General features: G+C 40.3%; 1 protein-coding gene and 1 long non-coding RNA gene across 2 annotated transcripts in view; one reads left to right on the top strand and one right to left on the bottom strand.

The window, feature by feature from the left end:
• Window positions 1-1,116: 1,116 nt before the first annotated feature.
• Window positions 1,117-2,388, top strand: LOC140543448 (uncharacterized). Its single transcript, XR_011978178.1, has 4 exons — window positions 1,117-1,140; window positions 1,800-1,875; window positions 2,022-2,075; window positions 2,200-2,388. It is a non-coding gene; the product is annotated as an uncharacterized lncRNA (long non-coding RNA).
• Window positions 2,389-3,989: 1,601 nt separating this feature from the next.
• tkta (transketolase a) overlaps window positions 3,990-26,231 on the bottom strand; it is a 27,835-nt gene continuing 5,593 nt past the window's right edge. The window contains exons 4-17 of the mRNA XM_072666119.1: window positions 24,225-26,231; window positions 20,888-21,005; window positions 20,400-20,513; window positions 19,711-19,808; window positions 17,846-18,037; window positions 17,413-17,531; window positions 16,374-16,570; window positions 15,588-15,752; window positions 11,341-11,497; window positions 9,535-9,665; window positions 8,760-8,843; window positions 8,457-8,550; window positions 8,090-8,212; window positions 3,990-6,727 (exon numbers count right to left, since the gene is read on the bottom strand). The exon at window positions 24,225-26,231 is cut by the window's right edge and continues 2,150 nt beyond it. Of these exons, the coding sequence (XP_072522220.1) occupies window positions 6,540-6,727; window positions 8,090-8,212; window positions 8,457-8,550; window positions 8,760-8,843; window positions 9,535-9,665; window positions 11,341-11,497; window positions 15,588-15,752; window positions 16,374-16,570; window positions 17,413-17,531; window positions 17,846-18,037; window positions 19,711-19,808; window positions 20,400-20,513; window positions 20,888-21,005; window positions 24,225-24,331 (1,887 nt within the window). The 5' untranslated portion in view covers window positions 24,332-26,231 and the 3' untranslated portion in view covers window positions 3,990-6,539. The remainder of the gene's footprint in view (window positions 6,728-8,089; window positions 8,213-8,456; window positions 8,551-8,759; window positions 8,844-9,534; window positions 9,666-11,340; window positions 11,498-15,587; window positions 15,753-16,373; window positions 16,571-17,412; window positions 17,532-17,845; window positions 18,038-19,710; window positions 19,809-20,399; window positions 20,514-20,887; window positions 21,006-24,224) is intronic.

Raw genomic sequence — 26,231 nt, forward strand, 5'->3', positions numbered from 1 at the left:
CTAGACTTAGAACCTTTTATTTACAGTAAGGTTTTTTTTTTTTAGGTGTGATCATGGATGTTAAGGTGTGCTCAGGTGTGAATCAGAGGTGTTTGATGATCAGGTGTATGTTCAGGTGCATTTAAGTGTGAGTGTGATGTATGTATGTTTGCTTGTGTTTATTGAGGTGTGTTTTGGGACTTTCAGGTGTTTTCAGGTATGATCACCTGAGTTCAGGTGTACTGAAGTGAGCTCAGGTGTGAACAGGAGTGGTCAGATGAGATCAGGTGTGTTCAAGTGATTTCAGGTGTATTCTGCTGATTTCTGATGTTCAAGTGAGTTCATGTGTTGACAGGAGTGTTTACATGAGTTCACGTGTGATCAGTTTGTTGAGGCATGTGTAGGTGTGATCAGGTATGATCAGGTAAGTTCAAATGTGATCCGATATGAGCAGGAGAGTTCAGGTGTTATTATGTTTACATGTAAACAAGTGTGTTCAGGTGTACGTTCGTGTGTGATCAGGTGTGTCCAGATGTGTTCAGGTGAGCTCAGATTTTTTAATAACAGGTGATTTCAGGTGTGCTCTGGTGATTTTAGGTGAGAGCCGTGATTTCGGAGGTTCAGGTGAGGTCATGTGTGAACAAGAGTGTTCAGGTGAGTTTAGGTGAGACCGAGTGTGTTCGGTTGTGATCAGGTATGATCTGGTGAGTTCAGGTGTTCACATGTTATCAGGCGTGTTCAGGCGTATGTTCATGTACGATCGAGTGTGATCAGATGTGTTCAAGTGAGACCTGGTGTGTTGAGGTGGGAGGCAGTGGTAAGGAATTTTAATGCCATACATATCAATATATTTGGAAATATCCACAGGTAGTTTTAGCAGTTGGGCTTCGATTGCCGTTGAATGTAATGGATTTCTTTTTTAAAATCTGTTCCAGGTTTGCCCTCACATACTAAAAAATGTAAAGGACCGCCTTTCCACCGGAAAGGTAACACGAACACCTGCAAACAAAATAATAGAAACAAATATAATATTCACCAAGTAAAATTCACTGTCCTCTCTGTCTGTCTCTCTCTCTCCTGTCCTGCCTTACTCTCTAGATTTAGTCTGGGGTTTGATATTTGCCCTGTTTGTAGCCATCTTACATCTCAGATCTTACCATGGTAAGGATCAGCTTTTGCCTGTCCGAGCATCAGGATTAGGGTTAGGTTTAACTTTTGAGTTAGAACTGAGCCCCTTAACTTTTCATTGGTTTAGTCTCCCCTGTAGATTGGTTAGAGGAATTCAGTAAAGTAATTAGGTGAACTAATTAAAATTCAGTTGAAATCAATTAAACTGAATTAAACTAAATGTAAAAAAGAATTGAATATAATATATATTGAACTGAACTGAACTGAATGAGGTTTAATGATGAGTTAAATTTAATCAAAGTCAACTAAACTGAAATAAAATGAAGTTAACCAAACTGAATCTACAGAATTGGACCTAAAACGCATTCCATTTAAGAAATGGAAAAAAAAACTGATTTAAACTGATTTAAATTCTCTTTAATTAAACTGAATTTGCATTAAAGTGAACTAAACTGAATGTACCTTAGCTCTAACTTAACTGAAGTGAATCAAATTCAGTTCTCATGAACAGCTCAGCGAAATTCAACCAAACTAAACTCCAAATAATCCAAATAATCTGAATTCAGGGAACTGAATCAAATTGAAGTTAACTTAGGTGAACCAAACTGAACTCCATGGAAGTGAAATGAGCTTGAACTCAAATGACCTGAACTGAACTGACTGTGCTGGGATTCACATTGTTCTGTCTGCAGTTTACACTCTGTCTTATGGAAGTGGGATCGTTGTGTTCGCGGTGCGGGGAGCTAAGCGGAAGTCCAGCTCTCTATGGTGTGTAACTGATTCCACAAAATACTGTTCGCACATGCTCCCCTATGCTAAGCTAACAAGCTAACAGCTACGTGCCCACTGGGCAGTTCTCTTAATTCAGGCAGAAATGTGTTTGGTCTAAACTGTACAAATGTGCCTGAATGCAGGGAGATGTGGGAACATGAGCAGTGAACACACTGGACAGGCTGAAAGTATTGCTGGTAAGACGATCTGTGCAAAAAGCTTCAGTACAAATATTTCAATGTTTCATCGTGTGCTCCAACTGATGAGTGTCAGAAGTGACACAGAGCTTCACTCAGGCTTGTGTATGTGTGTGTGCTGCAGTGTTAAAGCCATGAAGATTAAGAGGGAACTCACCAGCATTCACCGAACTGGAGAAGGGCCTAACAGACTAGACTCCAGCTTTACCAGCTGAACCCACTGAGGTTAGAGAAAATCACTCTGGACTGCTTTCAGTTCATGATTAAAGCTTAAAAAACAAATCTCAGCAATAATTTTCCATAAACCGATGAAGTAAACGCAGTGTAGAAGGTGAAATTGAAGTCACATGCTATTGTGTTTTAGCTGAAAGTGGAACGCTCTCAGATTTCAGATCATTTTTTCTTCTCTTACACTGTTCTGTTATTTTACACTGTAGTAAAGGGTGATTCTCTACTATGTGCTACTGGAAAGGGCTCTTTGACTTGTAACAGTAGTGCTCCGTAGGGTCATAGGATCATTTTTCATCTACAAGAGGATTTCTTTGTTTCTGCAGAACCCTTTAACCAAAACAGAAAAGAACTATGTAAGCCTCCAAATAGTTCTTTGAGTTGCAAAGGTACTAAATACATGCATCACTGAGCTACACTTGAAAAGGGCAAGTAGGACAACAACAATACTAGTAATAATTATTTATTGTATTTTTATATGTATGCGTTATTGTTGTTGCTGTACTTATTATTATTATTATTATTATTGTTATTATTATTATTGTTATGATAGTAACACAAAACAATCTGCCGTCTTCCTCTCAGTGTAAAAATTGAAAACAGCGGTTAAATCACTTCTGTTCCTCTAAGACTTTTACTGTGAAATTAAATAAAAGCACTAATTTGTGGGTGTGTTTTCTTTAAAATGAATGAATGAATAAATAAATAAATAAAGTATCATTTTTACCAAGTTACCATTAATGTGCTAAATATTAACATAACTGATGTGGGTGTGGATTTTCTTTTAGAAAAACAATTAAAATATATATTTATATGTATGTTATGTATAAAGTACAGCTAAAGCAATCGCATTTCATGTACAGGTAATGTATTAATTTTACTTATTTCGTCTTTTAAATATAGTTTAGTACAAAACTACAAAATAAAAAATGGACTAAAATAATAATGATGACAATAGGACTGATAAATTGGGGTTTACGATACATGTACACTATTCTGACCAGTAGGTGGCGCCAGTGTGAAGTTTTAAGCCCTTCGAATCATTTTGGAATCATTTTTCAGTGAACGGTTCAGTTGGTTCAGTTTTAGGAAGCCACATTTCTCCATCAATACCTGTCACACACACACACACACACACACACACACAAACACACACACACACACACACACACACCTAAATTGAATGACTTTCAAACTTGGACAGCCAATCAGAAAACAGAAAGCTGTCAGAATTCTGATTAGCTTAGAGATCAGCTGCGTTCCAAAGCGTGGCAGGCTGCATTTCTCGGCCTCTACATCTTAGAAGGCTGTTCCAAAGTGAAGGACCCTGTGCAGCCTACGTCCAGAGCAATTTGGATGTCTCACCTGATTTACCCTTCCCGGAAAACGAGAGAGCAGAGTTCATTTAAAAATCCAGAGGACCCATCCTACCTAGGCTTCGAAACACAGCTTCTGTCTCTGCCTTTGAGGCAGAGACTATGTTGATGTCCAAAATCACACCCTACTGTGCTAAATAGTGTACAAAAATAATAACAGTGATAAATCAGCCAGTGGACTAAACCGTGAGGCCTAGTAATGGATTGGTTGATTGATTTGCTTCGGTTCTTGCATTCACAGAGTCTCAAATTCCTGGTGAAATAAAGCACACACACACTCCTGATCTCTCAAACTCAATGCAGAGGGCTTTAATGAGCAGATTAAAGGTACATAGAAAAGTAAGAAAGGGTGTGTGTGTGTGTGTCTGTGTCTTTTACAGGATGACAGGCTGGTGGGCACAAACAGTACACTCCTGTATTTCACTGAACACACTATTTATAGAATATACAGGTCTGCTGTTTGCCCTCGTGTTTGGGTTGAAGGCGTAGTCTGATGAGAAATCAGATGATCATGATTGATCATTGATCCTAGATACAGTCAATCAAACAGATGCTTTGGTATGTGATGTGTGCTTCTTTAGTTTATAACAAGAGATTCTAGGCTAACATTGCTAACCCTCTCGTTTTAAACATGTCTTGGCTGATCAACTATATCTGGGGTCAGTGATCAATCAAGGTCATCTGATTTTTCACCAAATTGATCCTTAACTGAATTTAACACAGTAATGTATTGCTCTCCCCATACTCTGTAAAACAACAGCTCACTTTACTGGGTGTACGTCATTCGTACATCATGCTCAACCAGTTTGGTCCTACTGGTTGACTAGCATGGTAACATTGGTTGACCAGTTTGGTCAGGTTAGTCATCCTGGACAACAAGCTTTGTCATACTAGTTGACTATAGCTTGGTCATGTGGGACAACAAGCTTGGGCATACTGGTTGACTAGCTTAGTCATGCCAGTCCACATGCTGGTAAAGTAGCTTGGTCATACTGTTTGACTAACATGGGCATGTTGTTCATACTGGTCAACAAGCTTTGTCATACATGTTGATCAGCTTGGTCATAAGGGTTGACTAGCTTGGTCAGGTTGATCATGCTGGTCAACGTGCGCGATCACACTGGTAGACTAGCTTGGATATGCCGGCCATTCTGATCATCAAGCTTGGTCATACCGGTTTACTAACTTGGTCAGGTTAGTCATGCTGGTCAGTGAGCTTGGTCATACTCCTTGACTAGCTTGTTGATCATGCTAGTCAACAAGCTTGGACATATTGGGTGACTGCATGATCAGGTTGGTCATGCTGGTCAACAGGCTTGGTCATAAGGGTTGACTAGCTTGGTCAGGTTCATCATACTGGTTGACTTGCTTGCTAAGGTTGGTCATGCTGGTCAACGATCTCGGTCTTACTGGTTGACTAGCTTGTATATTCCGGCCATTCTGATCATCAAGCTTGGTCATAACGGTTTACTAACTTGGTCAGGTTAGTCATGCTGGTCAGTGAGCTTGGTCATACTGGTTGAGCAGGTTGAGCATGGCGAACACACACAACGGTAAAAAAACAAATGGTAGAAACTCCTGAGCCAACTCTGTTTCCTGTACTTTAGGTCCTGTAATGTAATGATGCTCCTTCTCCACTGGACTTCATCGCCCCGCCCTGCGTACATCTCCGTTTGGTCGTTTGCTTTATTTCGTGCCTTTTCTTTTTTTTCTCTACAGTCTACTAGGTCATCACAACAATGAGATTCTTTCAGACATGGTTGCCATAACAACACATACAGTACACAGACCCGTAACCACAGAAAACAAGCCCCGCCCCCTTTCCAGAGCAACATTTTTTTCAACGGTTAAAACGTTAAACTAACGATAAGAGCTTGTTCGGTTAAAAACTCACAAAAACATCACTTAGAACATTTCCACAACTTCACCTTTAAACTCCCACCACGACCTGGCAGTGACTCTCAACCCTGGAGCAGAATCAAGGGGTGTGTGTGTGTGTGTGTGTGTGTGTGTGTGTGTGTGTGTGTGTGTGTAAAACAGAACAGTGTGACAGTGATTTTGAAACGTGCATCACATACTTCACTTTACTACAGTACTTACACAGTGGGCGGTCACAGTGAATAAGTGGGAGGGGCTACAACTTCAAAAAGGAGTCAAGTGACACTGGCTGTGGCCAAAATATGTCCTATTTACTTTGTAGTGCACTACTTTGGGTTATCTTAAAAAGCCATGCTATTTATTAAACTTAATTATTTTGGGCAACGTCTCAAATTACACGCTATTAACTATGTAGTGCACTATTTTGTTCCAACATATGTGTTACTGACTTTGCTTTAAACTTAATTATTTTGGGCAACGTCTCAAATTACACGGCATTCACTACATAGTGCACTATTTTGGGCAATGTTCCAAAGTATGCCCTAATCACTACAGTGCATTACTTTGGATTATTTCTTAACTTACATCCTATACATTGTAAAGTGCACTATTTTGGGTTATGTCTCAAATTACACACGGTTTCTTATGTCCCAAAGTAATCGCTGATCACTCTGAATTATGTCTTTAGTGCACAATTTTGCCAAATTTAGTGAACTATATTTGGGTGTCTCAAATAATGCCCTATTTTCTATATAGTTCAGGATATGTCTCAAATTACCCCATGTTCCCTAAATAGTGCACCATTTTAGACTGTGTGCCAAAATCAGCACATTCCCTATAACAGTATTCTGTGCACCTGATTTTCCATTGTAGGAAACAAATATTGTTTAAGGGACCATTTTGGACACAGCGACCGTCTTAGTGGACTTGGCTTTCTGACTGGCTGGTTTGGGTGAAGTGGGCGGGGCTACACATGGTGGGTCTATTTGGCATTGGCCGAGCTGCTGATCATTTTCCTGACGGCCTGGACGATGGATTCCCGGTCGATGCCGTAGATCTTGAGCAGGTCGGACATTTTGCCACTGCGGGGCACGTGGGGGACGGCGAGGCGCTGCAGGACGAAGCCAGACTCGTTTACTAGTGTAGAACACACTGCCTCCCCAAGACCACCTGGGAAAGTTACAGCCAGACAGGACAGAAGAAAAAATAATGAAGGTAAATAAATTAAATGATTAATATGGTCAACTCTAATATATATTGTGCACTATACATAATATATCCCAATAATTATAATGAATAATATTACTATTATTACTGTCTCATAATGTTTTGATGTTCTGGACAGCGTTGATGTGTAGGTTTGTTTTTGGCGCCTCCTAGTGGACTTCTTCATACAGCAGTAATTAGTACCCAGAGGCGTCACAGTGGCTTTATAAAAAAAATTACAATATAGTGCACAGTAGGATATTATAAAAAAATATATAGATATTTAAACCCAAAAAGATGAGGATCACCAGAACTACTCTCTTATGACCCCAGTGTGACCCCTGGTGCCGCCTCCATCTGTGGATCTCAGACTTTTCTGATTTTGTTCGCTATTCTTCATATGTTTGAAAATCCGCTCACTTTATCTGTTCCTTCAGGCCTTTCCTGTCTGTTATACCAATCTCTCTCTCTCTCTTTCTCTCTCTCTCTCTCTCTCTCTCTCTCTCTCTCTCTCTCGGCAGTGTGTGTGCTATGTAGGTCAGTGTGAGCCCGGTGGGCAGTCGTTTGCTTAAGGAGAGATGACAGCCCTCTGCCATAAAAACCCACCCACTATTCTATCTCTCGCTCTACTTTTCCTACCGTCTTTATCTCCACTGCAGTCCCTCTCTTGCTCACACTCTCCAATCACTCCATTTCTTTACCATGTATCGCTCGCTAAAGCCTTAATGACCCTTACGAGAAGCCACCGTTTAACTTTTTAACGTTTAATCCAGACAGCATCAGTGTCTGTAAGAGGAGTAGATCATTTATTAAGACTTGAATTTGATGATCGTTATTATTGTGTGCACCTGTGTCTTGTTTATAGAAGGTAAAGACATGATTTACATTTTTTCCATGTTTTGTCATCTTTTTTTGACACTAAAATAAACAGAAATGAGTCAAAAGTTCAGATTTGAACATGTTCATGTAAATGAAATGTCAATGTAATTAATTACATTCAGAAATGTAATTAATTATGTAATTATCTAGTTAACAAATATCAATTGCGATCACAGGGTCTGTAAAGGTTGTCTCTTTGTTTCTGCCTCTTTCTCCCTCAGAAACAGACAAAGCCTGAAAGCACACCCAGTATGACAGCCAACAACGCATTTCATACTCTGGACCAATCCCAAAGCGCCAACACATCACATGTTCTGCCATCAAACCAATAGCAGCTTGCCACAATGGCACATTCTGCTGCCGTCAACCAATCAGACAACTCCATTGGGATACAGTGCAGCCACCCTGCCTAAATGCTGAATGATGCTAAGCTTATCTCAAACCCACCTTCGTAGTAGTGGTCCTCTACAGTGAGTATGCGGCCCCTGGTGCTGCGAGCGTGGTCCATGATGACTTTAGCATCCAGAGGTTTGATGGTGAAAGGGTCGATCACTCGAATGTAGATCCTCTCTGAAAAAAAAACCCCAGAAACATTCACATTTGTGTGTAGCATTAGCATGGCAGCATAGCAGGGCTAACCAAAGGTAGCATTGACCCTAGTGGGCATCCAATGTGAAACCGAGGACAAAACGTTCTGGTTCCCAGTTGGGCTCCCCATACAGGCCCCACATGGACATCTTAGCTGGGTTGTGTTGTACATGAGTCTCATAGCTCCAGTTCACAAACATGCAAACACGTCTTTTCTTTATCACACCTTTCTTTAGCTGTTCGGCTGCAGCGAGAGCCTCATGCAGGGTTACTCCAGCTCCAACCACCGTCACCTGGTCCTCCTTACTCTGACACACCACCTGAGGCAGCAACAACCTATTTATTAATGCTTTTAGATCTTGTATTACACCGATATATATCACTAGGCTCCAAAGAACTCCAGATCTTTGAGACCTCCAGAGTTTTATTAGCTGGTATTAATGTGGCATCGCTTGGACAGGCATATTAAGGGCTTCATCCTCTATAATATCAGATTTAGAGCCATGTTCAGCACTAAACATGCAGATACCTTGGCCTGTCCGACATGGAAGTCCTCATTGCTGTTGTAGATGATGGCATTCTCAGGGCGGCTGGTCCGGATGTAACACACTCCCTGCAAACAGACACATCACATTTTCCTGGGAACTTTCTCTCTACCATACTAAAATGACCATGGTCTGAAATACAGGTAGTACCTTATTTACATAATGTCTACATTCATCATATCTCACATCATATTTTTTAGCTTTTGTAGTGTACTGTATGAGTAAGCTGTTAGTGTGGAGATAATGCAGTATTCATATGCTCTGTAAAGAGGACGCAGGACAATTTACACCAGATGTCAAGATGTTTGTGGACACCCCTTCTAATGAATGCATTTATGTATTTTAAGTGACACCCAGTGTACAGAAAAGGATTCTCTTTAGCAGTATTAAACTTAAACCTTTTGGCACCATGCCTAATGGCAGGGGTGGGCTAGAGGGGTATAAAGCCCCCCTCCCCAGTATTAAGCTGTTGAGAGGTGGGACTGTGTTCTCTTGAATGATGGTGCTTCATCTAATACTTTTGGGATGAGGTGGGGTGGCGATTAACAACATCCTGATCTCACTAACGCTCTTGTCGCTGTATGCCCTCCAGCAATGCTCCAAAGTTTAGCAGACAGACCTTCCCTGGACAGTAGGGACAGTTACTCCAACGAAAGCAGGATAAACTCTTTTTTAAAGAAACAATGAATGAGCAGATGTTCCCAATATTGGAATAAGTGGAATTTATACAGTTTCCTTGCAGAGCAGTAGTGCAGGTACCTTGGTGTTGGCGGCCAGCTCTACAGCTTTCTCAGTGGACACACCGTCACTGGGATAGAAAACAGTAGCATTGGGAAGAGCCCTGAACATAGCCAAGTCCTCCAGACCCATGTGGGCAGGTCCATCCTCACCTATTATATGCAACATACACACCACAGATATAAGCATAAACACTGAACATTAGAACTGGGGCATAACACTACTGGAGCTGGATTAGTTTTACCAGAAGAGGCTCTGTACTGTAATTTGTAATTTGTTAGTTTAATACAGGCTAAATGTGACTGACCGTATCTGTTTAATTTGTCTGCAACCCGTGTCACACTTGCAGATTCATACTGGATTATAATCACTCCATGGTTGTTACTGTCAGATTGTAAAAACAGATTCGTACTGGAACAAAATCACTCCATAGTTATTCCTGTCAGACTATATACACTACATACACTATAGATTCATATTGGATTACAATCTAATGTAACTGTCAGATTGTAAAAACTACAACGGATTCATACTGGATTTAAGACACCTCAAGACACCTGCTGCTGTCATACTTATATATAAATATAAATACATTAATGATTCATACTGGATCAAATTGGGTTAAACTCCTCAAATATTACTGTCCGACTGTAAAAACTGCATATACAGCAAATTCATGCTGGAATGAAATCAGTCCATAATCACTACTGTCAAAACTCTCACTACAGATTCATACTGGATTAAAATCACTGGAATCAAACTGTCAGACTTCAAGAACTACACACATTGCTTATTCAAACTGGATTCAAATCACAGGTCTCAGATCAGATAAAACTAATGCTGCCACACTTGGGCTGCACAGAATGCAGCATAGACAGACAGATAGACATAAAGGGCAGGCAGTTATACAGGTGTACAGACAGATAGACAGACAGTTACAGTGACATGCAGTGTACCTGTACTAATGAAGGGACAGGTGGTCACCCGGAGACAGCCTCCGAGATGGCCCGGGGAAGTGAGAGAGGGAGGGGCTAAAGAGTACTCCACCTCCAGACGGGCAGGAAAACAAAACACATAAACTCAGGAGAAAACAGAGAACACGATAATCGCCAGGCTAATCAACTGTCGTACAATTACAGTAACATCACCGTCATCCCAAAACCTCACATCCCAATACAGGAAAAGACAAAACGTTAACATACTTTAATATATGCTGACGTAACAAGATATTATTTTGTATTTTTGAATATTTTTTATTGGCTTAATTACCAAACACTATATGGACAAATGTTTGTAGACACCCCCTTCATTTGTTGACTTAGACATGCAAATGCACATACAGAGCTTGTTCCTGTAGAGAAGTATTGCCAATAGAATAGGACTCTCTGGTACCTATTGGTACCATGCATAATGCCAGGCGTGGGCTAGAGGGTTATAACATCCCCTGGCATTGAGCTGTGGAGCAGTGGAACTGTGTTCTCTGGAATGATGGTTGGTGCTCCATCCAATACTTTTAGGAGGAGTTGGGGAGTTGTGGGTGAGATAAAAAAGAAAGCCTTCCCTGGACAGTAGAGACAGTTACCCGAACAAAAGGAAGAAACAATGAATGAGCGGGTGTCTAAATACTTTTGTCTGTATAGTTTACAATGAGGTTTTGGTATGATGATAACCTACATAGTCTTATATACAGAGAGTTGGAGGTGCTGGAATATACAGTAGGTGCAAAAGACAACAGATCAGAAGAGTTTTGGGAAAGTGCACGTGACTGAGAGGGTCAGGAATTGTGTTAGGGTGGACTCAGATGGTAAAGGAGAAGGAGCCACTAACCGATTGACAGGCCGCAGTGCGAGCCACAAAGATTGATGTTGCTCTCGGAGATGGTAGCCATGCGGAGCTGGTCATAGGCGCGGGTGAAGAAGGTGGCGAGTCCACTGGCGAACACGATGTTGCGCTCACGAGCAGCACAGCCTGTGGCCACACTCACCTGAACAGGTAAGCAGGGTGAGACAGTGAGCTAGTGTTCATTCTCTGTAGCATTTCTACTGTCTATAGACACTCAAGGCCAAATAAAGCACAGTCAAATTAGGCAAAGCTCATGGGCTCCCCCTACATTTGGGGAGTGTAATTCAGTTTTACTCCACTGCAGTAAATACAGTTTTTGCTTTGAGTGCCCCCTCATGGACAGGAGTACTTGAAAGAAGCATGTGGACTGAGGTGGTAGAGTAATAGTATGTGACTTCACACAAATATGACTTGGGTTACACAGTCTTACGCAGTTCTGGAGAGATGCCTTGTGCAGCTGCGTCATGGTCCAGAGTGCCAATGATGGAGATGACATTCTCCCTGTTACACTCCGTGGCACATCTGCATGGTTCTGAAGCTGCTATTTTAAGGTGAACATGGAGGAGATGCATGTGTGGGTCCTGAGTGTGAAAGGGGCTTTAATTGTGAGTTAATGACCTGTGGTGACTGCATTAAAACTAATGTCTAAAGGAACATTCTCCAAGAACAACCCTGCAAATACCTCTCCTGAACATCTGCTTAACATCTGCTTTAAAGAACAACTTAACAGCCCAAACCTCCTGCTCTCAGAGAGCTTTATCAAAGAGACAGAGGCAGAATGCTCAAACGGGAATTCATCCAAACCCTGCATATGAGTGTGATCATACACACACTCATGGTCATTTCCTGTTTCCTGTGTCAAAATCCCCTTCATCCAGTTCATTTTTCAAGCAGAAATCCATCGGCCTCTCAACATATGTGTAATTCAGAAGCTCTCAAATCTGCCGGTCAGCTCCCTACTCCAACGGAGAAGAGAGAGTCACATCAAGGACTGAAACAATGGAAGTCAAAATTTGCAGGCATGAATGTAAAAGTTCAAAAGTGTGCTCAGAATTTAAATTCACCCATGTTGGTTTCTTCAGAGCCTCTTAAAACAATGATCTGCCTACCTAACACTGATTTTACAACAAATATTCACTGTAAATCAACTCATGTCTAGTTAATAAATGCTGACAACAGGTTTATTTATTAGAACTGATGAACCATGATGACCTCGGCCTTCAGTTCAGTTCAGACCCACATAAGGTACCACAGCAGTCATTTTGTAACACCCTGGCAGCAACCTAAAAGACCATAGGAACCACATGGAATACCATATCAACACCCATAGCAATCACTAAGGAAAACTGTAGCAACCACCTAGAAACTATGAAGAAACTCCATAGCAAGTACCCCGGCACAGAGCTGCCCTGGCTGGCAGGTCGTATTTACAGTCAGTGAGGTATGTAGGGCTTCCAGGAGGCCTACAGTGACAATTTTTTCGACTAAACTACTCCCACCCACTCGAAATCTAAATGCAATTGGTTGACTCCTCTGTCAGTTCCTATCAGTCTAGTCACATTTACATGATGACATTGTAACAGTAATGAATCTGCAGAATAACAGATAATTTGCCTAAGATGTTCCCATCTGCCAATGTTTTGACCCCTGCCTGCCTTACGAATCCTGAACCGGTTTTACATATGTCTGGAAAATCAGGTCTGGACATTATCTAGATTTGCCCTTTCACATATGTAGCGTACAGCCAGAGATTTCTGTTTCAGATGCGTTCTCACTTCAGGAAATGTTCTGCATGGTTTAGGCAAGGGACAGCGACTATGTAGAGCATGCAAGAGATACGGCAGGACCCACTGTGAATTCTCCGGAAAATTACCTGCTCTCACACATGGGCTCACTCTGTACTAGGGGACTGGCAGGATGAAGTCTGGGTAATCTGCTGCTCTCTTGTTTGATTTTGCTGCTGTAAAAACTGACTTTCCCTGTGGGATAAATAAGTGATCTATCTATCTATCTGATCTATCTATCTATCTAATGTCTGGTACATATGATCTGGATATTTGCATTTATACATGCAGCTCCTCCAGGTAATGTCTGGAAACATTCCTGACTACTGTGCATGTTTGAAAGGGCCTTTGGTAAAGTCTAAATTTTGTATTTACTGCTTCCTAATATTTCTCACTTCAGTGCAGTGAAACCCAGCTCATGAATCCTGCAGTGGTGTTGAAATCATGCAGAGGGCTTTTCTGCATGGCAGAGTGCAGGAGGAACACACTGCAGCATCATACCCTGCAAACTGGAGCGTAAGTGGGTCACTGCTTCACCGCAACTGCATTATTGATGCGCTGCCATGCATTATTCAGCCAACCAGCTTTTGCCGGTTTACAAATGGCTGTTTCTATGGGCCAATCAGAGTGTCCAGAGAGCGGGAGAGCGCAGATGCCCATTCTAGGGAACATCCAATAGCTATAGGTTCAGACATTAAGACTGGCTCTGTAATGTATAGACACTTCTGAGTCAGCTAACACACACTGTCTTAAACCCTCCAGGGTCTTATATACATATGACCAGCCTATACAGTGCAGCGCAGCGGCAGCTACAGCCTGCCTCACACAGCGAATCAGCATTACACAGCAGGAAGACCAAAGCAGTTCGGCAGCTATGGGATTAATTACTGTTTATTAGATTTTCATTATATATTTATTAGAACTACTATTAATAAATTATACATTTTTACACTGAAACTGAAAACTCTACACATTAATAACAAAAACATGCCGTATTTTTAATGAATTATTTATCACTTGTAGATCATTTAAAAAGATGAGAAATAATTAAACTACATACATAATTATGTCATTATGGTTAAACAGTATTGCAAAACAAATAATTGTAGACTGCTAAGGGTTAACTCTTAACAGGTTTTTGAAAAAACAGTGTCTCATCCTATTTGCAGCTGGGCTATTAGAAGCAGGAATATCAGACTCTTGTGAGGTTGAAATTTTGGAAGCTGAAATACCTAAATCAGTTGTGCAGTTGGAATATTAGGAGCTGGGATACCTGACTTTGCTGTGCAGTTGGAATATTAGGAGCTGGGATACCTGACTTGGCTGTGCAGTTTAAATATTAGGAGCTGGAATACCTGAATCAATCGTGTGGTTGGAATATTAGGAGCTGGGATACCTGACTTTGCTGTGCAGTTGGAATATTAGGAGCTGGGATACCTGACTTGGCTGTGCAGTTGAAATATTAGCAGCTGGAATACCTGACTTGGCTGTGCAGCTGGAATATTAGGAGCTGGAATACCTGACTTGGCTGTGCAGCTGGAATATTAGGAGCTGGAATACCTGACTTGGCTGTGCAGTTGGAATATTAGGAGCTAGGATACCTGACTTGGCTGTTCAGTTGGAATATTAGGAGCTGGGATACTGACTTTGTTGTGCAGTTGGAATATTAGGAGCTGGAATACCTGACTTTTTATTGTGCAGTTGGAATATTAGGAGTAGGGATACCTGACTTGGCTGTTCAGTTGGAATATTAGGAGCTGGGATACTGACTTTGTTGTGCAGTTGGAATATTAGGAGCTGGAATACCTGACTTTGCTGTGCAGTTGGAATATTAGGAGCTGGGATACCTGACTTGGCTGTGCAGTTGGAATATTAGGAGCTGGAATACCTGACTTGGCTGTGCAGCTGGAATATTGGAAGCAGAAATATCAGGCACAGTTGTGCAGTTGGAATATTAGGAGCTGGGATACCTGACTTGGCTGTGCAGTTGAAATATTAGGAGCTGGAATACCTGACTTGGCTGTGCAGCTGGAATATTGGAAGCAGAAATATCAGGCACAGTTGTGCAGTTGGAATATTAGGAGCTGGGATACCTGACTTGGCTGTGCAGTTGAAATATTAGGAGCTGGAATACCTAAATCAGGCGTGCAGTTGGAATATTAGGAGCCGGAATACCTGACTTGGCTGTGCAGCTGGAATATTAGGAGCTGGAATACCTGACTTGGCTGTGCAGTTGGAATATTAGGAGCTGGAATACCTGACTTGGCTGTGCAGTTGGAATATTAGGAGCTGGAATACCTGACTTTTTTTATTGTGCAGTTGGAATATTAGGAGCTGGAATACCTGACTTGGCTGTGCAGTTGGAATATTAGCAGCTGGGATACCTGACTCAGTTGTCAGTGGTTATGTCTATGATTCTTTTAAATATTAGTGATGAAGGATCCATACCATGTTCTGTTCTGCGCTGTAGCACTCAACGAAGCGGTTTGGGTGTTCATTCTTAAAAATCTCTGAGTAGGTGAGGTTTTTGGTGTCCACATCCATGGCTACCACACGTTCGTTGTAGCGCCCCAGTTTGGCCAGAGCCATCCCATACGCCTTACGGGTGGACACCTGCAGCAGGACAAAGTTTCTGAGTACAATAGTGACCAAAACACTTCACTTGTCACTTGGAATCACTTGTTACGATATTTGCCTATATTATATACTAGATATTAGAGGATATGATAAACAATACACTGTATTTATGTATTTACACAAAATAAAGGTTCAAATGGTTTTCTGAGCAATGCCATAAAGAATTGTTCTTGTAAACGTTCATATGTCTGAAAAAATATTTTAAAGGTTAAAAGAAGTTGATGTAAGGGGCCTTGAGTGGTCCAGCTGTCACAATAACCAGAGAATTGCTAGTTTTGATTGAAAATATGAAATAAAATGTTACAAATGAAATTAAAAAGCAGATGTAAAGGTAGCTTACCGATTTAAAGGTTTAAGAGAATTTACAGTCTTAAAAATAAAGGTTTTACAAAGGGTTCTTTGAACACTGCCACTGTCATTATAAATATTTATTTATGTGTAAAGGACTCTGTAAAGGTTTAAAGAAGTCAATGTAAAGGTTCTTTACCAATATGAAGGTTCTCTAACAAAACGGGAAAAAATAATATAATTAAATATTAACTGAATTATCACTGTAGCCGGTTTTATATGATCAAAAGCACTCACTGCCTCTCTCACCTTTTCTCCCGGTTTATAGCTGGGAGCGTTGGGCATGCGAGCGTTGCGCAGGCTGACAGGCGGGGCATCCTCTGTGGGCGTGGCCGGGTACATGCGCTTGTTGCTGTTGAGGATGCGGCTCTGCAGGTCTCTGATTACACCCTCCGCCATGTCCTTGGGCAGAACCTTCGCGTGCCACCCCATCTTATCCTCCGCCACTGACACACACGAGAAAAGGGACAGATCTGTGTCATTTTGTCTCACGGCTCCAGTCCTGCTGCTGGATTATCCAAATCCTGGATTGGCAGCAGACCTCTGGGATTAGGAATGGACACCCCTTTCTTAACAGCAATGCAACAGTGACTGACTGATTCTATGTGGTGTAGATCCTAATTAGAGTCACACAGTATTAAGGGTTAGGTTTAAACTCAAGCTTAACTTCAACCTGAAATCAAAAACCACTTGTATTTGCCTTGTTAGTTTAACTCCTTCTTCATCTCAAGCATAACTGCTTATCATTCATCATAGCATTGAAAATAATAGGACAAGAAATCTTGTTGATTTGTGACGTTTGCTGGATTAAATCTTCACTTACAACTACATAATTTATGTAATAGTCATGGTAGTTGCCAAGTTTTTAATAAGTAAGTACAGAATAATAAATCTTAAAGTTAATAATTTATCTTAATAAATTAATATTTAATCCTAATAGATAACAGTTTAAGGGGCTAATTTGTTTTGCTGTATCTGATTTTGCTGACATCAGCATGCATCAGTAGGTGGGGCAAAATAATATTAGCTAATATTAACCAATAATTTCATGTTTTACACCACTTGAATCCATCAGATATTCACTTACTACTTACTCTGTACTACTTACTACTGCAATTGTTTCATAGTAGTTACCAAATGATTTATACTAAATACTGAATAATACATTTTAAGTTTAATAACTGAATAATAAGCAGTTTAAGATGTTCATTGTCCAAAAAAATTGTAAAATACATTTTAAAAATAACCTTTGTATGAATTGTTACTTTGTAAAAACATGTGTTGGTACCAGGTATGCCTTTGCCCTTGATGGTCTTGGCGATGATGGCGGTGGGCTGGTGGCGAGGCTGAGTCAAGGCCTTACACAACTCCTCAATGCTGTGACCATCAACAATAATAGCATGCCATCTAAAACACACACAAACTCCAATAAGTCACAAATACATAACCTCCAATAACACAACATACAAAAGTAACCTACCTACATAACCCTCGTAGACCCCCAGTGTAAAAAAACAAACTTAAGATATCCAACATCACAGACCACATTTATGGTAAAGTAGAAAACTGTGTTCATTTCATTTCTGTCTGGAGTAGAAAGTCCATCCTTAAACTCTTCAGTTGGAAAATGATCTGCTACTCAGTGGTTTTAGGACATTCCTCCCTGTTCTATAGCAGGAGACACATGATAATGTTCCCTAACAGTCCTGTCTGCGTCTCACCCGAAGGCCTCACAGCGCCGCTGGTATTTCTCCACGTGATGCTGTAGAGGGGCCGGCTCGCTCTGGCCCAGCCGGTTTATGTCCAGGATGGCCACCAGGTTGTCCAGCTGATAATAGGAGGCAAAGGCCATGGCTTCCCACACTGCGCCCTCAGACATCTCCCCATCACCAAGCAGGCAGTACACACGGTAACTACACAGACACACATGTACACACACACAATATCCAGAATGACGTATTATAAAATGTAATATTGAATTTAATATTCATAATATTATATAATATTCATAATAAGTTCTAACATCAACACCCACCCAATTTCTGTTCAAATTAATATCTACAGCTAAATTCTACATTAATATCCAAAAAGAAATTCCAATAAAATCAATATCTAGAATTAATTTTCAATAAAATGAATATAAACAATGAATGCAAAAATCATTTAATTTGAAATTAGTAATATATATTTTTAAAAAATAAAATCAAAAACTGAATTCTAATAAAATGAAAATGTATTTATAATAAAAATGAAAGTCAAGAACAATGTTCCAATAAAATTTATATTCATAATGAATTTTGAATTATTTTTAATCAAATTAATATCCAGAATAAATTTCTAGTAACATTTATACGCTGAATGGGAAAGAAAAATAATAATTATATATATATATACATATATGTATATATGTGTGTTTGTATATATATATATATATATATATATATATATATATATATATATATATATATACAAACACACATATATACATATACATATATATATATATATATATATACATCTAGAATGAAATTCAAAAATAATTCATATCCAAAATGAAGTTCTAATAAATGCTAATCAAGAACAATGTTCCAGTAAAATTATATCCAGAATGATTTTTTAATAAATTGAACACCTACAATCCCTCATATCCTCAAGATGGCGATCAAATCCTATAGTCAGCAGCAGTAAAAATGTACATCATCATATTTAGAGTTGGATTAAATTCTACTGTGTTTAAACCACACTGATAAACATCTGCTCTTCTATACAAAATAACCCACCAAATACCCAACATGCTAACATGCTGCTCCACTAGAATGGACAGGGGCAGTGCATGGAGAGTTTCAGGAGAGTGCGTGTGTGTGTGGAATTTTGGCTCTGCAGTAAAAATAGCTGGGTGATGGCCTCTGGAGCTTTGATTATTAGAGCGGAAGAATCAGGAGAGGACAGCAAACGGAGGGAACACACACCCCTTCAAATACACGCTCACACATAAACACACCCCTTCGAATCTACACACACTCTCTGTGAGATCTGTGAGCTCTCCACTGAGAAGTGTGTAACGAAAGCTGAGAGTCAAATGAATTCTTAACCCAAACCAGCATAATCTTGTCATATATAAATCACTACACAAGTTCTACACAGTTCACAACCATAACCAATATTATGCAACCAGCCATCCCGTCCCCTGTAGTAACATTACAATATATCTGGTGATACTCAGTCCTCAGATTTTCGGCAGCATTAGGATTAGGATTTGGACCAGAGATAGGGTTAAGATTAAGTTTAAGTTTAAAGTTAGGATTTGGAACAGTGTTAGATTTAAGGTTGAAGTTTAGATTTAATAACGGTGTGGGGGTTAGGATTAGATTTTGGATTGAGGTTAAAGTTAGAGATTGGATTAGTTTGTGGATTAAAACTGAGATCAAGGTTAAGATTAGTTTTAGGTCTAGGTTTTTAGTTTTGGTTTGAAGTTAGGGTTTAGGTTAAGATTAGGCTTTAGGCTAGGGTCAGGGTTGAGGTCAAATATTTCACTTGTTCCCAGTATTTATTTCAGCTGTACAGTGCAGGACTGAGGGGTCCGTACCTGGCCTTGTCAAAGTATTTTCCAGTGTAGGCCATTCCACAGGCTACGCCCAGCCCCTGACCCAGAGAACCCGTGGCCACATCCACAAACTGCTGCTTCTGTTACACACACACAAACACACACACATTTTATTTACTACATGTAGTGATGGATGTTATTGTATTATTGTATCTGAGTGAAGTTGTATCTAAACCCAACCTTACCCATACCCTTTCTAACCTTAAACCTAACCCTAATAACTCTAACCTTAACCCATTAACTTTTATACTAACCGTAACCGACTAATCCTAATCGTAAATATACTAACCATAATCTTAACCATACTAACACTAATCTTAATCCTAACTCTACTAACTGAAACCTTAACCAAACTAACCCTAATCATATCCCGGCTAACCCTAAACATACCCTTACTAATCCTAATCCTAACCCTACTATCTCTAATCTTAACCATATTAACCATCATCATAAACCTAATCCTGTGTGTGTAGATATCACAGCATTGTGTCTCTTTAAACAAAGTGTGTGTGTTTATCGTAGGTCACCTACAGTACAGAACATACAGGTAGAAGATATGTTCTTCCTATAGATCTGCTGAACTAGAGCTTCTCTTTCTCATACAGCCCCCTTCCCCTTTCTAAAGTAGATACTGCAGCTGATGCTGATCCCAGATCATCCCAGTAACTCACAGGTGTGGGGTGGCCCTCCAGGGCAGAGTCCACCTGGCACATACTGACCAGTTCACTCTCCTTCAGAAAGCCAGTCTCTGTCCACATCGAGTACAGAGCCGGGGCAGCGTGACCCTGAGGGCAGAAACACAGAACAGCTACATAAAGCTAACGTGAATCAGACATCATAAGGCATTTTCCTTTTACACCATGAGGTACACTATAAGGACAAAAGTATTGGGACACCTGTTCATTCATTGTTTCTTCTGAAATTAAGGGTATTAAATAAGTTTAACTGTATCTACTGTCCAGGGAAGAATGCTTGCAACTAGATTTTGGAGCGTTGCTGTGAGGATTTGACTGCATTCTGCAAATGAGCTACAGTCTGCAAGTGCACACCAACAAAGTGCACCAGTACTTAGGTGTTTCTGATAGCCTGCGAGCAAAACGCCCAGTGAACATCCTGTAAGCAGCGCATGTGATGTTTTTGTTATTTTGTGCAGTCATACCTTGGACAGTACAAAGCGGTCATTGTTGGGGTTTTTGGGGTCATCTGGTCTGTATTTCATGGTATGGAAGAAAAGGACGGACATGATCTCGGCCACACTGCAGCATGATGTGGGATGTCTGGAACAGAGAAGCACCAATGAGTTTTAACACACTGACCGCTGCTGTTTGAGTGGTCACACAACGTAAGGAACAGCAGCTAGTTTTCAAGATGCTGATACAACAGCAACCATATAAAGCGCTTAGAGAATCAACAGATTATGTAACATTCACACTGCTCAATGACATCATCTCTCACACATATACACACACACACTGAGGGAACAGGGTGACCTCACAATATACACAATATAAAGACCAACTGCCAGATTCACGTGACTACATGATGCATAGTTTCTCCACTGATATACACACACATACACCCACACACTCAGTACTCTTGACTTGTCTGAAAAGGATAATACGATTAGTGTTGTTGAGCCTGAATCTAAAATCAGGCCCAGGCCCAGGTTCCAACCAAGACACCCAACTGGCACCTCGTTATCTGGCTGTAGTAAACACCCCCCCCACTGAAGGACGACACTCAGGGTCAGAACCTGAGCACCAACATTCACCCAGCAGAGAATAACGCCTCTAATCACCGTTGGTTATTTTTCATATTTGTCTTTACAGTATACTAGCTATTGGATTTTGTCGGACCACCCTCAAGCATCATACTCAGGACCGTTTCTTGCTAGAAGTGGTGTAAACAGTAGCTTAAGCCCCCAAGCCACAAAGGGGTCTTATAAGGAGTAGTGGGGTTGCTGACAATCAATGACTCTAGGTGACAATCTATATAAGAATAATATATATAAATATTCAGAGCAAAACGTCAACTTTAGCCTAGCATGCTATCTTGCTAAGCCAGGGCCAATGGGCTAATGCAAGCCAACATGGTTAACAGGGTGAGGACTCTAACTAACAGTGACCTATCAAGCTTATGAGATGGATAGGTTGAGGCTATAAAAGTACATGGAGGACAGCAGCCTGCACGATTCAGCCTCTGGCGCAGTGAGAAAAGCTCTCCGAGAGGAAACGTGACTTGTGTGAACATGATATTTGCATTACTCTCCTCGATCACTTCATCAAAGAGTCTGACCTGAGCGCAGGTGCACAGCATTAGCATTCTCAATGCTTCACGCCAGCTAGCGGTCAGTAACTGCCACAGCCAAAATAGCCTTTACATAATCGCAGCTCTCTCTGATAGGAGGGTTTACATAACTACAGCTCTCTGATTGGACGTTCAGCTCTGGCAGAAAGAGGCAAAGAGGTCAAATGATCTGCAAAGTCATAGGCTAATTCTACATAGCCTACACTTAGCCTAAATAAAGGTGCTACACAAGGTTGTTGGTTCTTTGAGCGATGCCATAGAAGAACCACTTTGGTAAGAAGCTACTCATACCTCTCTGCTTCACATGGAAGCAAATGAGGTGACACACATGCAGCACACAAAGCACACAGACCAGCCCAGTTTATAAAGCTTTTATGTCTTTATGAATAAGAAACATGACAAAAGTACACTATATGGAAAAAGTATTGGGACACCTGCTCATTCTTAGTAACTATCTTTACTGTCCAGAGAGGGCTTTCTATTAGTACTGGATGGAGCACCATCCATCATTCCAGAGAACACATTTCCACTGCTCCACAGCTTAATTCTGGGGGGCTTTGTACCCCTCCAGCCTTCGCCTAGAATTAGGCATGGTGCCAATAGGTTAATTTTAATCGGCTCCAAAGAGTCCTATTCCATTGGCAATATTTCCCTACAGGGACTAACCAAGCCATGTGTGGGCATTTGCACATCTGTGTCAACAAGGGGTGTTACTAGCCGAATGTATTCATTAGAAGGGGTGTCCACAATTATTTGGACATACAGTGCATCTGAATAGATCTGAATGGAGTTCATTAACAGTGTAAGATCTGCAGCATCTAAGCACAGTGTATTGGTACATACAAAAATAAGACTCTGCTCTAGATCAAGCTTTATTAGCATGTGTATTCAGAATACAGCGCAAAACACAATGAAACCTTTACACTTCAGCAGCATCGCTACAGATAACGAGTACACGGGAGGCAGCAGGGGACTGGGCTACTGAACGAACGAGAAGGATCTTACACATACGAGAGGACACCAAGTAACAGTTAAAAATGGTGAAGCTGAAGCTGACGGCTGGAACGCATAGCTTATATGGATAATGCCACAGTACAGTTACAATATACACATCAGTGATCCCCTGAATTCTTTATTTCTTCACCATTTTCATTTTTATTAAACAGAGGTTCCCTTTTTGTATTCTAAGCAAACAGGGATCTAGAGAATACACCTCGGTACAACAGTAGAACAGTAGAATGGTGCTTTACAGAACCATCTACAAAAGATTTCCAATGTGAAAAACCCTTTAATCAGGCAAAAAATACATAGTAATACTATTACTGATAATAGTTATTTCAGTTGGCATGATTCTAAATAGCAATTTATATTAATTGTTATTTTTTAATTATTATTATTATTATTATTATACAATAATACATAACTACAGATCCACTTTTGATGCTATACAGAACCACCTGCATCTGAGTTTTATATAGAACAATTGATTTTTACTAAAGAACCCTTAAAGAACCCTTTATAAGGAGTGTGTGCTATTGTTTACTGTTCACTGATGTGAATGGTAGTGTGTGTATAAACATACTGTAGCTTTATTTAAAAAGCTATTATTATTATTGTTATTGTTATTGTTGTTATTATTATTATTATTATTATTATTATACAATGGGTTCTAAATAGTCCTAAAAAAACCTGTAATTATACATCTCTTTTCGATGCTATACAGAACCACTCTGAACGGCACAGTGTGTATGAACCCAGTTTTTTTTTTATAAAGATATTATTATTATGATATATACTTTATTTATCACTTTCCCTTAAAAACACATTCTAATTGCCTTTTATACCTTTATTTAATCTGGTTTTAAAAAATAAAGTTTATAAGTGTTCTTTTTTCACCTGTTCCTAGATCTCTGCTCTCTTCTTTCATTCCACAACAACAAAGACTCTGTTCCACTACATGCTTGTGAGTGAGTGTGTGTTTGTGTGTGTGTTTATGCTGGTTTTTATACATTCTGGCAAAAGTCTAAGCTTATGCTTAAGTTTAAGTTTAGGGTTTTAAAGTGACTGTATCACATTGCAGGTTCCCAATGTGTGTTATTGTGTGTGCAGATGTATAATGTATGTTACAGTGTGTTAATGTCTGGGCAGGTGTGTGTGTGTGTGTGTGTGTGTGTGTGAGAGGCTCCTACCCGCTGCCGGCTGCAGTTGTTGCCCTGATGGAGTTGATGCGGAGGCGGTGGGCGATGTTCCGGAGCGCCTGCACTGTGGCCTGGTCCGGTTTATGATAATCCTCCATAACTGCAGAGTGATCAGTGGGACAGAGAAAGAGAGAGAGAGAGGGAGAGGGGAGAAAGAGCAGCTACTCACCCAACCTGTGTATATGTGTGTGTGTGTGTGTGTGTGTGTGTGTATGTGTGTGTGTGAGTGTGTGTGTGTATGTGTGACAGAGAGAGCAAGAGACAGGGAGGAGGAGAAAGAGAGGCAGATTTACACAGATGCAGGCTGGCAGGGAGGCACAGACACACACGCACAGTCTCAAGTGGTAAAGTGTATTAACTATGACAAGGCATGTGGGCGTGTGCCTGAGAGTGTGCATGTGTATATGTGAGATCAGGAGACGGGTGATTTATCAGTGTAGTCCCGATACCAATACCGATACTGTAATGCTGGGCGATATGAATGCAACCTGATATTATGATACTTACTAAATACATAACTGTATGGAACGATATTCAGCATTAAATGCATTACTAAAATGAAAAGGTTCAGAATTAATGAACGTTATGAGTTAACATCGTAATCTGTTCTTTAAGAATGGAAGAAACAGGGGGAGGCCTTCCTGTTCTCAGACTCCTGAACCCTGGCTCCTGAGGGCTGTGGCATTAATGGCATTTAAACATATGATCTGCCATTTCTTGACAAGCAGGCAGTTTACCACCTTAGAGCTGTGAAACCATACAAATTTTATGTAATTTAATATTTTGATGTATATTAATATTTAGATCTAGAGTGGAGCAACTGTCTAACTGCTGCTCAGCAAGAGCTTATAAATTCAAATGACTGAAAACGGGGAGTGGAGTTCTTACCTGCAGATGGGAATAGACAGTAAACAGATGAAGGGGGAGGAGCCTAAACATCTTAAACAATCAGTTAGTTAATCAGTTTTAGCTGCAGCTCATTTACTAGTTTTTGAGGCTTAACTCAACATGTATTGTTGTTCAAACTGAGACGCAGAATTGAAAAATGTGATTAGGAGAACTTTTAATTGAACTAGGTTGAGTTGACTCTGCTCTGATTTGACACTTTTGCACGTTGCAGTGTATCTTGACTTTAAGGTACATGGTAAACATGGTAAAAGTGTTGTAGGTCTCAGTACACAGTGAAGATGCAGTTGGGTGATTTGATATCTTGTTTATGTAAAATTGTTGATTTGTGAGCACTGTCCCACATACATACCTTTAATTCAAATCACAGTGCACGACACAGAGGGCAGTGCTGTGCATTCAGTCGATGTATATGCAGTTAAATATCTGTACACGTCTGTTAAAATAACACACAATTTACATATAAGGCAGATGCTCTTATTCAGAGCGATGTACACATAAATCTGAGGGTCATCTGCGCCTGTCCAATCCTTTACATTAATGTCAGAACACTGGTGAAAATGGTTAATTTGAGGGTTTGTGGCGTTCATTTAGAGTCAAACTCCAGCTCAGAATGGATCAGGTTTACGTGTTTCCAATTTTCCAGCTTCCAAAAGCAGTAGAGCTTCTGTAGAGCTGAACATTTACCTCAGCTCTGTGTGAGGTATCACTTTGTTTATGTTGCAGTAAACAGTAAACTGTCTCAATTATTTCAATGACAGACCCAGTAGGGGGCGCTAGTACTTACAAGCATATAAATAAACCCTGTCTAGGGAATAAATTGAGCTGTAAAAGCTGCACTTATGTTGCTTTTGGGCTGTAAAGCTAAAAGTACTCTAGTTCAGAATTGATAAGGTTTTATATTTCACCTGTTTTCAGCTTCCAAAAGATCTCTTTTCTGACAAAGCCAGTAGGCGGCGTCAGTATTTGCAGGAGTAAAACGTCTTGAACAGGCTGCCTGTCCACGCAATCCTTTACATGGTTAGCTTATAAGCACCACGTTCACCAATATAATCAATAGCCACATTAGGAACGTCTAATTGACGTTCAACA

The sequence above is a fragment of the Salminus brasiliensis genome, chromosome 21, assembly GCF_030463535.1.
Source record: "Salminus brasiliensis chromosome 21, fSalBra1.hap2, whole genome shotgun sequence".
Lineage (NCBI taxonomy): Eukaryota > Metazoa > Chordata > Actinopteri > Characiformes > Bryconidae > Salminus > Salminus brasiliensis.